General features: G+C 43.2%; 1 protein-coding gene across 7 annotated transcripts in view; it reads right to left on the bottom strand.

Annotated features, from left to right (window-relative positions):
- LOC118357735 (integrin beta-4-like) overlaps positions 1 to 9,737 on the bottom strand; it is a 31,164-nt gene extending 21,427 nt beyond the window's left edge. For 4 of the 7 annotated variants that reach the window (XM_052478163.1, XM_052478164.1, XM_052478165.1 and 1 more), the window contains exons 1-10: positions 9,474 to 9,737; positions 2,832 to 2,917; positions 2,524 to 2,606; positions 2,339 to 2,434; positions 1,840 to 2,044; positions 1,641 to 1,737; positions 1,256 to 1,427; positions 708 to 971; positions 367 to 456; positions 107 to 229 (exon numbers count right to left, since the gene is read on the bottom strand). In XM_052478163.1, the coding sequence (XP_052334123.1) occupies positions 107 to 229; positions 367 to 456; positions 708 to 971; positions 1,256 to 1,427; positions 1,641 to 1,737; positions 1,840 to 2,044; positions 2,339 to 2,434; positions 2,524 to 2,606; positions 2,832 to 2,917; positions 9,474 to 9,475 (1,218 nt within the window). In that variant the 5' untranslated portion in view covers positions 9,476 to 9,737. Of the gene's footprint in view, positions 1 to 106; positions 230 to 366; positions 457 to 707; positions 972 to 1,255; positions 1,428 to 1,640; positions 1,738 to 1,839; positions 2,045 to 2,338; positions 2,435 to 2,523; positions 2,607 to 2,831; positions 2,918 to 6,586; positions 7,135 to 9,473 lie in introns of those variants that run through there. The other 3 variants (XM_052478161.1, XM_052478166.1, XM_052478162.1) reach the window with 2 other exon arrangements.
- Between the last annotated feature and the right edge of the window lie 4,153 nt (positions 9,738 to 13,890).

Genomic DNA, 13,890 nt, shown 5'->3' with positions numbered 1-13,890 from the left:
AGGATTTTGAAATGGGACTGAATTATGTATCCCCTCAAGGTTAGTTGTACAAGACTGTGTGTGTGTGTGTGTGTGTGTGTGCATGCGACATCTAAGTGTTTCTTACTATTTGTCCAGGCTTGACTTTGAAGGTTCCAGCCTGCGCAACACTGCCACTGTACGATAGGACCTGAGCTTCTATAGCTTTAGGCCTGTCCTCAGCACGGATGCTGATCTTAGAGCGGATATTCTGAGAGGACAGACAGAGAGCATGATTAGGACATCTGGCAATGCCTTACGTAATAGCCCTTAGGGGATGCATCAAGTAGAATCAAATTGAATTAATGTGTTCAATTTGCCACACCTGTAAAACAAGCCCATTCTCACCTCAAAGGCTTTCTCCAGGATATTGAGGATGTTAGCAGAGTCTTCCTGTAGCAGACCCAACTCAGCGATGGGGAAATACTCATAAAGCTTCTACACAGGGAGAACCCACAAAACATGAATAAGATATGTTTTATCTGCAATGCTACAGATGAGTTAAGAGGTATTTCAGGCCTCCCAGAACAGACAGTGGCTAAACTCAGTGGCCAAACCCCCATTACAGTAAGTATGATTGACTGGTGATGGTGAAAATAGGCATGATGCTGTGTTTTGTAGGGTTAGAGTAAGGTTCAGGGTTAGGGTCAGGGATAGTAAGGTAAGCAGTGACTCTTCCGAGTTCTTACCTGATAATAGGTAAAGGAGTGGTTTGTGATGGCGAAGATGGGGATAATGTTGTGTTTGCCCAGCAGGCGGACCAGGGTGGGCACAGAGGGGTAGTCCTGCCTGGTGTCCTCTGTGTATTTCCCCTCGGGGTCCAGGTGGCACTGCTCGTCGTTGCGTGGCATGATGCCCGCCAGCACGTTGGCACCGTCCGCCTCGTAGTGGAAGGCCGACTCGGTGGAGAAGACCAGGAGGTGGGTGGCATGGCTACGCCAGCCGATCTTTTCCTGGAGGGGAGGAAGAGGAAAGAGACAGAAGGAAAGAGGGCGAGAGATACGGTTGGAAAAAGGGGAGACGAAGAAAAAAAGGGGTAAGGAGAGAGTTCTATACACGGGTAAGGAGGCTCTTAAAGAGTCACACAGAGCGGTGCACGACAGTTAACCAATCAATCAGCAAGCTTCAACTAATTAAACATCCCAGACAGTACAGCAAAGATGGTCGCCTGTGTCCCCTAACCACAAAACATTGAATGGTAATATCCATCTTAGTAAATCTAACTCGATAGTCCTACCCCGCAGACTGCAGCCTGCAGTATGGCGTCGAAGCCCCCCTCTGGAGCGTCCAGGTTCCCTGAGATCCTCTCCTTCTGCAGCTTCTCGGTGAAGGACCGCAGGTCAGGGGTCAGAGTGATCACATGACGGAACGAGAAGGGAGGGTCGCTGTTGGGCCAAGGCTTGGCAAGTCTGGAGAGAGGGAGGGAGGGAGAGGAAGAGGAAGAAAGGGGAGGGAGAGGGGGTCGGGAGCAAAATAGATAGAAGGACGGGCCATGAGTATGAGTAGTGTATAAATGCAGATATTTTGGTACCGTAGTAATGTTTACTTTTGGGTCTATGTGTGTATCTGTATCTGGATGTGTGGCTGTGTAGAGAGGATCAAAATAGTTTTAAAATTCTTACTTGGATGGTCTCATGTCTGTCTGAGGCTCCACCACTTTGTCCACAAACTTGCCGAAACCGATGGTGTAATCATCAGACAGCTTCCCTACCAACGCAGCTGTATGGGGAACAGAACACATCAGTACCACAGACTACTCCAGTACTACAACACTGAGGTCAATGGGGTAACAATCAGACTCATCGTTCACCTGGAACTTACCCAGCTCAGCACCCATTCTCTTGAGGTTGTCCAGGTCGTCCTCCATGGAGTTGGAGAAGTCCATAAGAATGTAGAGGTCCAGAGGTCCTTTAGCTGGTTCAAACACCTCCATCTCGATCTCCCTCTCCTCCCCTGGCAGCAGAGTCATAGACATCTCCTGAGGAGCTACCTGGGACTGCTTCAACAGCATGTCGATCTGCTCGTTCTATAGCGGGAGGGAGGGAGGGGTGTGTCATATCAGGTATATAACATGGGGGACAAAGAGAAGTGTCTCCAACCTCAGCAAAAAGCACACCTTGCTTGTGAGTACACCTTTGCTTGTGAGTACACCTTTGCTTGTGAGCACACTTTTGCTTGTGAGCACACCTTGCACATTCATCGTTCGGCTGCAGACTGTTCTGTACGACAGTATTACCGAGGTAGCCAGACGAACAGTCTAATGAAAACCGGTTAATTCATGCATCCGTGTAGTAATGATTAGTGTCATGGTGATACTTACTCTTTCCATCGACATGCTGCTTTTGGCTGTCACCGCGCTATTACAGCCGCGGCTTATGATGTTGTCATGAAGGTCGCAGCGGGGACCATCAAAGATCTGTACGCAAACACAAACATGGGTCACACTAAATATTTGTGGCGGGTAAGCGGTGTCTGTGGGCAACTTGAGTAGTGGTTTCTTCTCACCTCATCTGGACAGTAGGCACAGCCCTTCCCTGACTGAATACATTCTGAACAGGTGCTAGCCCTCGTAGCCAGACAGTGATTCACTATTGGACAGAGAAGCATAGCAGGAATATCTGTGTTGACATTTAGCATCAGTAGAATTCCAAATGAAAAATATGATTTGATTTTCAGTTAGAGATGACTCAACCTATTGCTCAACTGCATAAACAAGACGGGGTCTATCGACATATTAAAATAGCCAAAGAAAGAGTCAATACTGTAGTAATACGAGACACACAGTAACAATCACTTGATTCAATAATTCTCACCTTTTTCAGCATAGCAACTGGCTGTGAGGACAGCAAGAAGTACAACCCCCGCCAAGAGATTTAATATCCATCTCCCCATCTCCCTCCTGCAACACACACACACAGTTTATGACCTTTCAACTTTCCCCACGGGCTAGACTACACTGACCTGGTGAGGTAGGAGTACTCTTGGTTAAATTTGCTACTTGACACTGATGGAAGGTCAGTTTTGTGTTTTCACTCCTTTGGAGAGGTTAAGGCGATCCTAGATATGTGCCTAAAGCAACTTCTACTTGGAGAGGTCAGGTAAGAGTATCATCAAGTTGACTCGAAGAGCCTCATCAATTAACGAAAGTTGACTTTCAGCCTCCAGTATTGCCTCCTGTGTTGCATTATCTGCCTCCTGTATTGCATATTCCTCCAGTGACCTCAGTATCTGGTTATTCCTCTACAGAAATATTATGGTGTAACCCAAACCATCTGGCCCTGGTTGGCTCAGGTCTCTCTGTGGGCTTACCGCAGAGACCTTACACTTCTACAGAACAGAGAGACACTGTGAGCCATCCACACATTCAGAGAAGGATCTGTGCTCAGCATATCTGCATGATCAACTAACTTCCACACTGAACACTCCTTAAAGGGAAAATCCACTCAAAAAAACGATATTTGGTATTGTTTTCATTAGTCCACTACTGATACACTTTTGACATGTCAGCAGTCAAGTTTTCAAGATATTGGACTTTCAAGAAGCAAAGTGTCACTGTGCACTTCATAAAACATTGTTGGATTGTCTAAACAGTGGACTAATGAAAAAAATACTAAAATACGGATTACCCCTTTAATAAGCAGATGTAACGTCGAACGAAAAAAACATCCCTAGCACATCAAACAGATGGAAACTAAAGACAATTTCACCCTCTATCCAGACAGAGCCAGCTATATCCTGCCATACCCTGACTGCAGCACACAAATCCCTTTTATGTTGTCCATATGCCAAACTAAAGACAGATCCTCCACAGCCAAACTTCAGACAGTGGGAGAATCAGCTTGTGAAAACGAGTTGGGACATGCATGGTGAAATGAATTGCAATGGGGAAGCGCTGAAGTGGAACTGTGTGAGATATTCCAGGGGAATGTTCTTCCAGACAGCAGGAGAGACATTGTTTGATGTGAACGTTGTGTGAAAGGAGCTGCAGTCTTATACAGTAGTAAACAGCAATCATAGACATGGGAAACCACACAGATTTTCTCCACAGGGAATCTTACATTTGAAGTGAATGCTGACAGAATGTGCTCGTAATTGAATCAGAGGAGAAAGAGGGTTTTATGATCCAAATCCCCCCACCCCCACCTCACCCACTATTTTGACCATTGACTCACCGAACAGGAATTTCACCCCAAGGCGAGAAACTGACCCAACCATCACAAAAACAGAGCAGGAAAACACAGGACCTGGCACTTACTGTAGTGTAGCACCTTATCGTGAACTTGAGCTGCCTACAGGTGTGTGTGTGCACGTGCGTACATGTGTGTGTGTGTGTGTGTGTGTGGGTTTCCGGTATTACCGGTCACATTTATCACTGACCAGGTTGAGTAGGCTAAGAGAGAAAAACAGAACCAATGATATCTTCACTGTGAGGAAGAATGTAAGGTCCATAACTACTGTTAAACACAGCCACATCAAAGAAGAACAATGTCTAAAGTTGAAGAGACTTTCGCATGGAGACAGTTAAAAGTGCTAAGAGTTTGAGGGGAAAAAAACAATAAAGTTGTGCTTGAATTTACCTTGGTCTAAATGAAAAAATATAAGGGCCTCCCGAGTGGATTAGAGGTCGAAGGCACTGCATCACAGTGCTTGAGGTGTCACTATAGAGCCAGGTTCAATCCTAGGCTGTGTCACATCTGGCTGTGACAGGGAGTCTCATAGGGCAGCGCACAATTGGCCCAAAGTCTTGGGGGCTTTACTTGGCTCATTGCACTCTAGTGACTCATTGTGGCGGACCAGGTGCCTGCAGGCTGACTTCGGTCATCAGTTGAACTGTGTTTCCTCCGACACATTGGTGCCGGGTGTTAAGGAGCAAGGATTGGCGGGTCATGTTCTGGAGGACGCATGACTCGACCTTCGCCTCTCCTGAGCATGTTGGAGAGTTGCAACGATGAGACAAGATTGAGAAAAGGGGGTTAAAAATGAACAAATATATGGACCCCAGAAAGTTGTGACTTGTAACAGCTAATAGGTATCCAAATAAACAATAGTACCACTGGGTGAGAACTGGTTGAATCAATGTTGTTTCCACATAATTTCAACTAAAATATTTTATGTGATGACGTTGAATAAACATGGAAAACTGATTCGATTTGCAAAAAAATAGTCAACGTAAGGGATTTCAACTTTGAACCTAAATCCAAAGATATGTTGAAATGTTTATGTTGATTTCATGTTAGTTGACAACTCAACCAAATGTAAATGAAAAACTCTACGTTAAAATGACATCTGTGCCCAGTGGGAGATGTATAAAAAGACAGATTCAGAATGTAAAGACCGAAAGAGAGAGAAAGACAGGGGAAAAGATTTTTAAAAAACACAAGAATCATTGCTAGCTCAGTAGTTATTGCTTTAAATAACATGCCCAGCGGCCAGGTGAACATTCCAACAAAGGGAGGGGCCCTAAACCGTTATGACATCATTAGGGAGAGTCACGTTAGTCAGTGACAGGGAGCACAGCCAGAGCCTTCCATGAGACAGCTAGGTAAATCAACCCTCAACTACACACCTGGAGCACTCAGTCAGCCCCGTATAAAAACACAGTTACTAAATTAACACACCATCAATCCATCTAAGCCAGGCAAATACATCTGACCAGGTAAACACATGTGGGAACAGCTATCTGAGAGTGCAAGAGTGGAGAGACGTCCAGGACCTTTTCTCGGTCTGTGGGTTTTCATTCTGCTGCAATCAGAACGAGAGTCCCTTGTGGTCTGCAATGTCACAACGCACACTGTAATTTCCCTGTAAATCTAGTTGGGTCTATGTGACCAGAAAGGGAGCGGGACTCAATAGTAGTTGGTGGGAGAAAAAAAACACACATTCTGCAAGAAGAAGAATGTTGTTAGGCAACAACGTTTCTTACAAGCCATTCACAAATATGGTTTGATTGCAATAAAATACATGAAATGCTTCTTTGTATCCCTTCGAATCAGCATAGGGTTTTTGAATGTATAAATCCTCATCTCTAAGGGCAGGTGGATACCTGCAAAAAGAGCCTCTATTGTGAGTTCATTTCATCTGCAAAACTGAATTCTTCTTCCATAACCGTCTTCACTTGTGTCACATTTTGGTCTTAATATGGTTCACTATAGAGGAATGAGACGCAGAACAACGTCAAGAGGGACAACAACAAAACACCTTGTAAGAAGTCGAGCTACAGACTCCTACTCTAACTTACTTTAGTGATCGTTGACTTGAGTGACATACACTGTAATAAAGAACGCAGGTCGTAGACATTGTAAAGTGATATGCTTGAACTATCTTATCATGCACAGTCCTCTGCATGCTTGCTGCCTCATGGCCAGGACTTCACCCCCCACCCCCCCCCCAAGATATTTCTATAGGACTCTAATAAGGATAAATAAAAGATAAATATAATAAAACGAATTTGGCAATACTCAAGTAGATAACTATAAGTAGTGGTAGATCAGTGAAAACATCAGTGAAAACAATGGCCGCAATTATTGAGTTTATACCAATAGTTAAAGAGATTACTAATCAAACAAACCTCTTATGGCTGCCTTGCCCAATCCAAGTCCAAAAGTCTGACCAAAAAAAAATAAGGAAAAGCTTAATCCTCTTTTCTTTAACTCTCCACTCTTCTGTAAAGTTAGTATCCACCTGCCTCTGGGGGGAGGGGGGGGAAACCTCCTTTACGAGCCTTCAAGTCCAAGTTCCACGTTTCCAGGAATCTCTAATGCTAGTGCACAGGAGAGAAACACACTTCTACTTTCGCCCTCTCTCTCTCTCTCTCTCTCTCTCTCTTTCTTTCTTCCTTCCTTCTCTGCTCAGCTCCGTCAAATATTGACTCCTATCCCCTTGAACCTGGAGGTGAGGCGCCCGTGTGTGCGCGTGAGTGTCACAGTCTTGAAATGAGAGAGAGACAAGGGAGAGTGAGAGCCACCGAGTGTGTTTGTGTGAGCATGTGAGTGTAAAAATATGTGTGCTGAGATTTGATCCCTCCTCTAACTTGCACCCACTCACACTCTCTCCCTGTCTCAAGCTCAGGTAAGTAGCTAACAGTGTAGATAACTCCCTTCCTCTCCCCCTATATGTCAACTGGCATTTTTACTTTCAAAGCTCCACACCTCTAAATGAGGCCCCCCTCCCTGCTACATTCCTTCCAGGCTGGGCTCACCTGTGTGGGCTTGAGCCTGGCGAAGCTGGCCCCTCCCTCTGTGGCCCAATCTCATGGGAGTGGCAGAGAACAGAACACTGTCTGGAGGCTACGGGAAACAGTCACAGTCAAAAGTACACAAAGAGCTGGAGTGCAGTACTGGACTTGCACATACCTCCGTGTGTGTGTGTGTGTGTGTGTGTGTGTGTGTGTGTGTGTGTGTGTGTGTGTGTGTGTGTGTGTGTGTGTGTGTGTGTGTGTGTGTGTGTGTGTGTGTGTGTGTGTGTGTGTGCGCGTGTGTGTGTGTGTGTGTGTGTGTGTGTGTGTGTGTGTGTGTGTGTGTGTGTGTGTGCGTGTGTTTGTGTGTGTATGTGTGTGTGTGTGTGTGTACAGAGATTTGCTTTCCCACGCAAATATACAAACAAACTCACTTTAATTAGTGACATGATATCACACAGCGCAAGAACATTTATTGAACTTGAAACGCACAAACACACACACAAACACACACAAACACACACACACACATACTCCTAAACTGTGCGTGCAGCTGGAGTAAATGAGATGGAAAAGCGGGCAGTGCAGTAATGTGCATTCCTGGGCAGAGACCAGAGAGAAGAGGGGGAGCAGAGGGCACTAGACCCAGTCACCATGCCCACCTGGCACACTGCCCTCTCTCTGGGGCTAACCTCTGACTGTGTGTGTGTGTTAAAGAAGAGTTGCATGCACTTTCATGCACTGTGAAATATAGTATATGTACATATGACCACATTATAGTATTTTACTGCCATCAGCTCTATTGAAAGAGTTAAAGGCATGAACTATGTGCTGTGTCTGTTACTGTTCACCTTGGAGGGGATATGAGCTCTGCCCCGACCAGACCACAGACCACAGACCAGCTGTTATAGGTTACACAGCTCCTGTGGCTAGACCTGCTCTTACTGGAGAAACCACTGTCCAGTGTCCACACATAGCCCATGAGACGCAGATCAACACCAAGACAGTAGATCTATGGGGTCTTAAGACTCAGGAGACCGAGACTCTCTGATCCACAGGGGACTGAAAACACATCAAACAGGCTTATTCAGCAATTAGAGAGAACAGGCACTGCATCTCATAGAGTACTCAGACTCCTGTCTGGCATACTATGACTCATAGGTGATAAAACAGCCATTTCCACCACAATGGACTGTTTGGAAACGACATCATTAAAACAGAACACAGCCATGCTCATATCAACAAAGTTTGGGTTAAACAATGGTTTAGTCCTCTCCAGAGGAATAGAAATGTTGCAAAAACACCACTCCCTTCTTCCCTCCCTCTCTCCTTAGTTTTTGGCAATGTTGCCAACACAAACATCACTTTGCCTTAGTTTTTCATTGAGGGAGTTATAGGGTGTCGCTTTCCTACAACTTCTTAATTTGTGCAAGGGATCTAGCGTCAGCAGCGGTAGGAGGGTGTTCTTAATCTTGAACAATGCTTTCAATATTACCAAGACATTCATACGAAAAGGTTTACTGCAGTCCAGTATACGTGTGTAAGTACTTATTGTGCATATTATTGCAGTATACCTGTTACTTTCTGGTGTTGTACAAAACTGGCTTGACATGAATATTAGACCCAACTATCACAAAGCTCTGACACATACATGGAAACTTCAAAGGAGACCCACTGGATGCCTGCAGGAAAGCCAGCCCATGGCAGGCTAATGTGGCGGTAACAGGGAACTTGATAAAAGGATGTTGGTTTTGTGACACACCCTTACACTCTTCTCATATAGGGCATAGCTGCCAGGCAACCTAGTAACCTCTAACCTCTAAGAGTTTTTTTAAACAACTTTATAAAAGCATGATATTGAATGCCCAACAAAAAAAAACATAAAAAGGCAATACTAGTTGTAATTTATAGACCTACTAGGCTAATTGTATGCCAGCTTTCTCAGAGAGGTGTCTAACAAACACGCATGTGCTTTAAAGCTAAACGTTATGCGACATCAGGATTCTGACTGTGCCCTGTTTGTCGAAATGACCGCTGCGGGTGGCACTCCCAATGCCAAACATTTAGACATGCCAAAAGCACACTGGAAGAAAGAAAAAAAGAAAAACGTATCTCCCTCAATGTCGGGGGCGACGATATTCTGTAAATAAATATTTGACACTTGAGTAGCATAACTGTAGCCTAGTGGGCCCTTCGTTGTCGAAAATTAGGTGCTTTTTGAAAAGTGCAAATTGATAATATAATTTAACATAATACAACACAGATTTGAACAGATACTCACATTTGTTCCACTCTAAAAATGTTTGGCTGCGCAACTTAGTTTGTTACCGATAAACACAACTCGTCCGTTACCGATGGCAGGTGGTATTGGCGCATACGGGATGCGCGTGAATCATGATATTGACAGGCTTCGACGACATTTAGCCTACCATAGTCTATTTTACACTAATCCAGTCAAAATGTCATTGCGTACAAAATGTCCAAGTTTTTAGCTTTTTTGGGAGTCCCCAATACTGTCCCCAACTCCAACTCTCGCGCTCTGTGAAACACACTGTCTAGTGCCAACCTCGGATTTCCATGACAAAGGCGCCCGTTCTTAGATCGTTGCACTTGCTCAATAGTCTTTGTGTGGAACTTTTTTCAATAAAACGGGTACAAAGACTGCCAATGCGACATTTGGTCTGTTTCTCGGAGGAGTGGAACACCCATTCTTGAAGCTATAGGCCTAGGCTAAATAAGTGCTTGGTGTTTCAGTGCATTTTGTCCAAAAAGCCTGTTGTTATGTAGGATATTTAGCTTTAAAAAAGGATGTCTTACCCACAACATTTGGCATGGATAATGTTTTAGACAATTCGACTTCTTATTCACTGAATACATTGTGAGTCAACCCTGTGTCAGTGCACCGGATGAAAGGTCTTATTTTTCAGGCAGTGTTAAGGCCGGGTCAGTACTTAGCTGACATTGGGTGCGTCTCGTGACTCACCTGTGTGCAGAAACACACGCACACACAGTTCCAAGGACAGGCACAGCTCAGCCAAAAGTGTGTGTGTGTGTGCGGGTGCGCGCGTGGTACAGACGTATCTCAGCTCACTGCCAACAGAGTGTAGGAGAGAGGGAAAGGAAGAAAGAGAACCCCCCCCACCCCACACACACAAATAACAATACTGATAACAGAGGGGAGATTGAGAGAGGGTGAGAAAGAGAAAAGTAGTAACAATTGTTTTTGCACAAGCAGAAGAAAGTTTAATGACATATTGAAACTCATACTGTTTTTATTTACTTCTGTTCCTAGTTCTCCCGACTCCACTCTCATCTGGTTTTAGTGTTCAGGAGTATCTTGGGAAGCCGAGCTGGTGATGGGATGCGAACCAGGAGTGCTTGCCAGTAGCCCTGAACAACGTCTGTCATCTTCACTATTCATATTTGACATTCCTGATAGACATATTCATATCTGGGCAGTGGGCCCTATAGCCTGACAAGCTGAAAGAGATGAAAAACACAGGAAACTCAGTCAATATAGATGGGTGGGTTGTTGAGCAACAAAAACAATCCAAGCGCAACAATGGAGAAAAACAAGGGGTTGGCATAGAATCAAAGGATTGTTGACATAGTTTGACAACAAATTAAAGACATAAATACATTTGCACAAAGAGCACTTGATTGCTCTCAAATACATCATTAAAGTTGTTGGTTAGCTAGCTATCAGTTATTTGGCCATATTAGCATAGACATGACAAGAGTCAAAACAAGACATGGTATCAATAACAAGATACAACGAGACACTTACGATTCCCCACATGGTAGCTTCTTTTCATTGTTGCTAGCTATCTGACCATAACACAACACGTGGACTTCTGCCCCATCACAGGAACACATTGTTGTCATGACATTGTCAGCTAACCCACAGCTATTTACTTAAATGTTTGTTCATTTGCAATGTCTCAAGGTTAGTCTGAAATGCCATGACAGGGGACCTTGGATGTGTCTTAGTTATCTTTCATGGCTTCCTATGTTACCACCATATTGGCTTTCACTCAAAACTCCCCTTAATGAGTACAGGCCTCTGTACTCATCAAGAGACAAACCAGCCACTTGTGACATCCTCAATACACTTAGAAAGGATATTGGCACAGAGGTTAAAGCAACAACAACAAAAATCCCATGACTGAAACTTTAGTCAATCTCAGATTGATTAACTTGGTCCCAGACAACCTCCCCTTTCATGTAAGAAGGTCATGACCATCAGGCTTTTAGGAAAAACTGCAAGTTTGTCCATTTCTAGTCCCCTTGCTTTGGGGGTCCGGGATCCTCCCCGGAATAATTTGTATGTAGATAGACTGAGAAGCTCAGTTCTGGGGACTTTTCAAAATAACCTTCTACTCCAAAATGAATGAAAATAAAATCATGCTGACACCATCTAAAATACACTTTCCACCTGCAGAAATAGGTCCAACAACATATTGGTAAAAATTGTAAAAATTATTTTAAAATATTGGACCATGTATATAGCCTATGCATGATCTATATTATCAGATGTGCTATTATCAATAAGCATTATCACCTGTAGCCCAACTGATGAAGCATAGTGGCTATACAATGTAAATAGGCTGAAGCGTGGGGTTTGTCCATCTGCATTTAGCCCATTGGACACAACGTCCTGATTGTTATTATGAATCATTATTATTTAATTATACATGATTATTATTCAGTTTCTATGACAAGGTATGTCATTGCCCTTTTAAGACGACATTGCCCCTTTAAGAGCTATATTGTAGTGAGTGATGGGAAGTTAGGCTCTTTTTACTCTGATCTTTTCGACTCGTACAGTCAAAATAAGAAAAACTTCCGACTAATTTCGTTCATTTGAGTCAGTAATGCCCAGAGCGCGCAGGACCCATTACCGACGAACTGAAAACTCGAAAGAGTCATGTTGCTACGAGTCTCCCGTTCACATGTCGTTCAAGCATAGGGTGGCTTATTGGAGCTGTCATTTGTGATTTATTTATTAACGTGTGCTTTAAACAGTATATATTTGTAGCTTGCTAGGCATACACATGAGATTATTTCTTGATACATTTGAAACGAGATCTAGCTGTGGCTGCTACATGACTAGAGTGTCCTCTTGGATTGCAATGCTTGATTACTGTGAGAGTGATAAACGATTCGTTTTCGAGTTGGAGTTTGTTGAGCAAAGACTGTGTATGTTTTGGTTCTACAAAGCTATCCATCATAACATTAAATAATCAATTGCACAATGCGATCAATTATCAGTTCTTTCGGTATTTGTATTCTCTATCTACCGTCATGATCTATTTTATTGCGCGCATATGTAAAACGGTGTTCGGAGCGTGTATTAATCCTGCTATAAAACATTGCGGCCGGCACTCGCACGTCAAACGTATGAACGAGTCACTCAGAAAAATGAATCATGACTCTCAAATCAGTAAAAAAAGAGTCGTTCAAAAATAACGAATCGTTCGCGAACTGCACATCACGACTCTGTTGCTCAGCTGCGCCTAAACCAGTGGTTCCCAAGCAGGGGTTCTAGGACTTCTGGGCCTACTTGAGTAGACCTACTGGTAAAATGCACGAGGGGTACTTCAGGGATAGGCCTACTCCAGGCAGAGCAGAATTCAGTTGATGGTAAACTAACCGAAAAAGGTTGGGTACCACTGGCCTAAACCATGCTTGAAACTCCGGTTGTAAAACGATGCCACATGCGCAATTGAAGGATTATATAAATACACGTGGTGGCAATGTGAAACTTGGATCTCCCGATTTTGTCTTAACAAAGGCCAAAAATGCTATCAAAATACATTTGCCAAAGCTGCCTTTAAAAGTGTTTTTCCGCGATTTAATTAAGAACGGTTGTGTATTTAATACTTGTCTGAATACATATTTCCTTCCTATGGCTCCCGAAATTTGAATTCGCCTCGAGAGGATTATCCCTGTAAAATATGTGATCACATATCTTGGTATTAAAGTTAGCAAAGATCAGAAAGAACGGGCCAATTTAAATTTGTCTCCTATTGTAGAGGAAATTGGAAAACGATTTATCTCTTGGTTATTAAGACGTCTTTCTTTATCTGGATGTGTACTTTTATCACAGTCTGAAGTTCTGTCCAGATGAGTTTATACCTCCCTTGCCTTGGATGTTCCTCTGTCAGTAACTAAAATGGTTGATACTAAATTATTTAACTTCATATGGAGGAATAAAGCTCATTATTTGAGAAAAGCGGTAATATGTAGCACCCAAGGTGAGGGAGGGTTGAATGCTCTGGATATTAAAACCTCTAATATAATATTTAAGATGAAATGGAAACAAAACTATTTAAGAAATAAGGATTGCACCTGGAATATCATCCCTAATTTAATATTCCAACAGATTGGTGGTCTAGAATTCTTACTCAAATGTAACTTTGATTTGGGTAAAATCCCTATTAAACTTGCAAACTTTCATTAACAAGTACTTCTAACTTGGAACCTCATGTACAAACACAATTTTTCCCCACATAGGTATACAATCTGGAATAATAAAGGCATAAAATACAAAACAAGTCTTTATTTTCCAGAACTGGTTTGACAACAGTATTATTTGGGTTAAACAATTATTGAATAATGATGGACAACTATATGATTATCCAGAACTTATTCGAACACACAATGTTACATTCACTCCTGAGGAGTATCAAGTTGTT

Source organism: Oncorhynchus keta, chromosome 24 (genome assembly GCF_023373465.1).
Source record: "Oncorhynchus keta strain PuntledgeMale-10-30-2019 chromosome 24, Oket_V2, whole genome shotgun sequence".
NCBI classification, from domain to species: Eukaryota; Metazoa; Chordata; class Actinopteri; order Salmoniformes; family Salmonidae; genus Oncorhynchus; species Oncorhynchus keta.
This window is presented reverse-complemented; position numbering and strand designations above follow the sequence as displayed.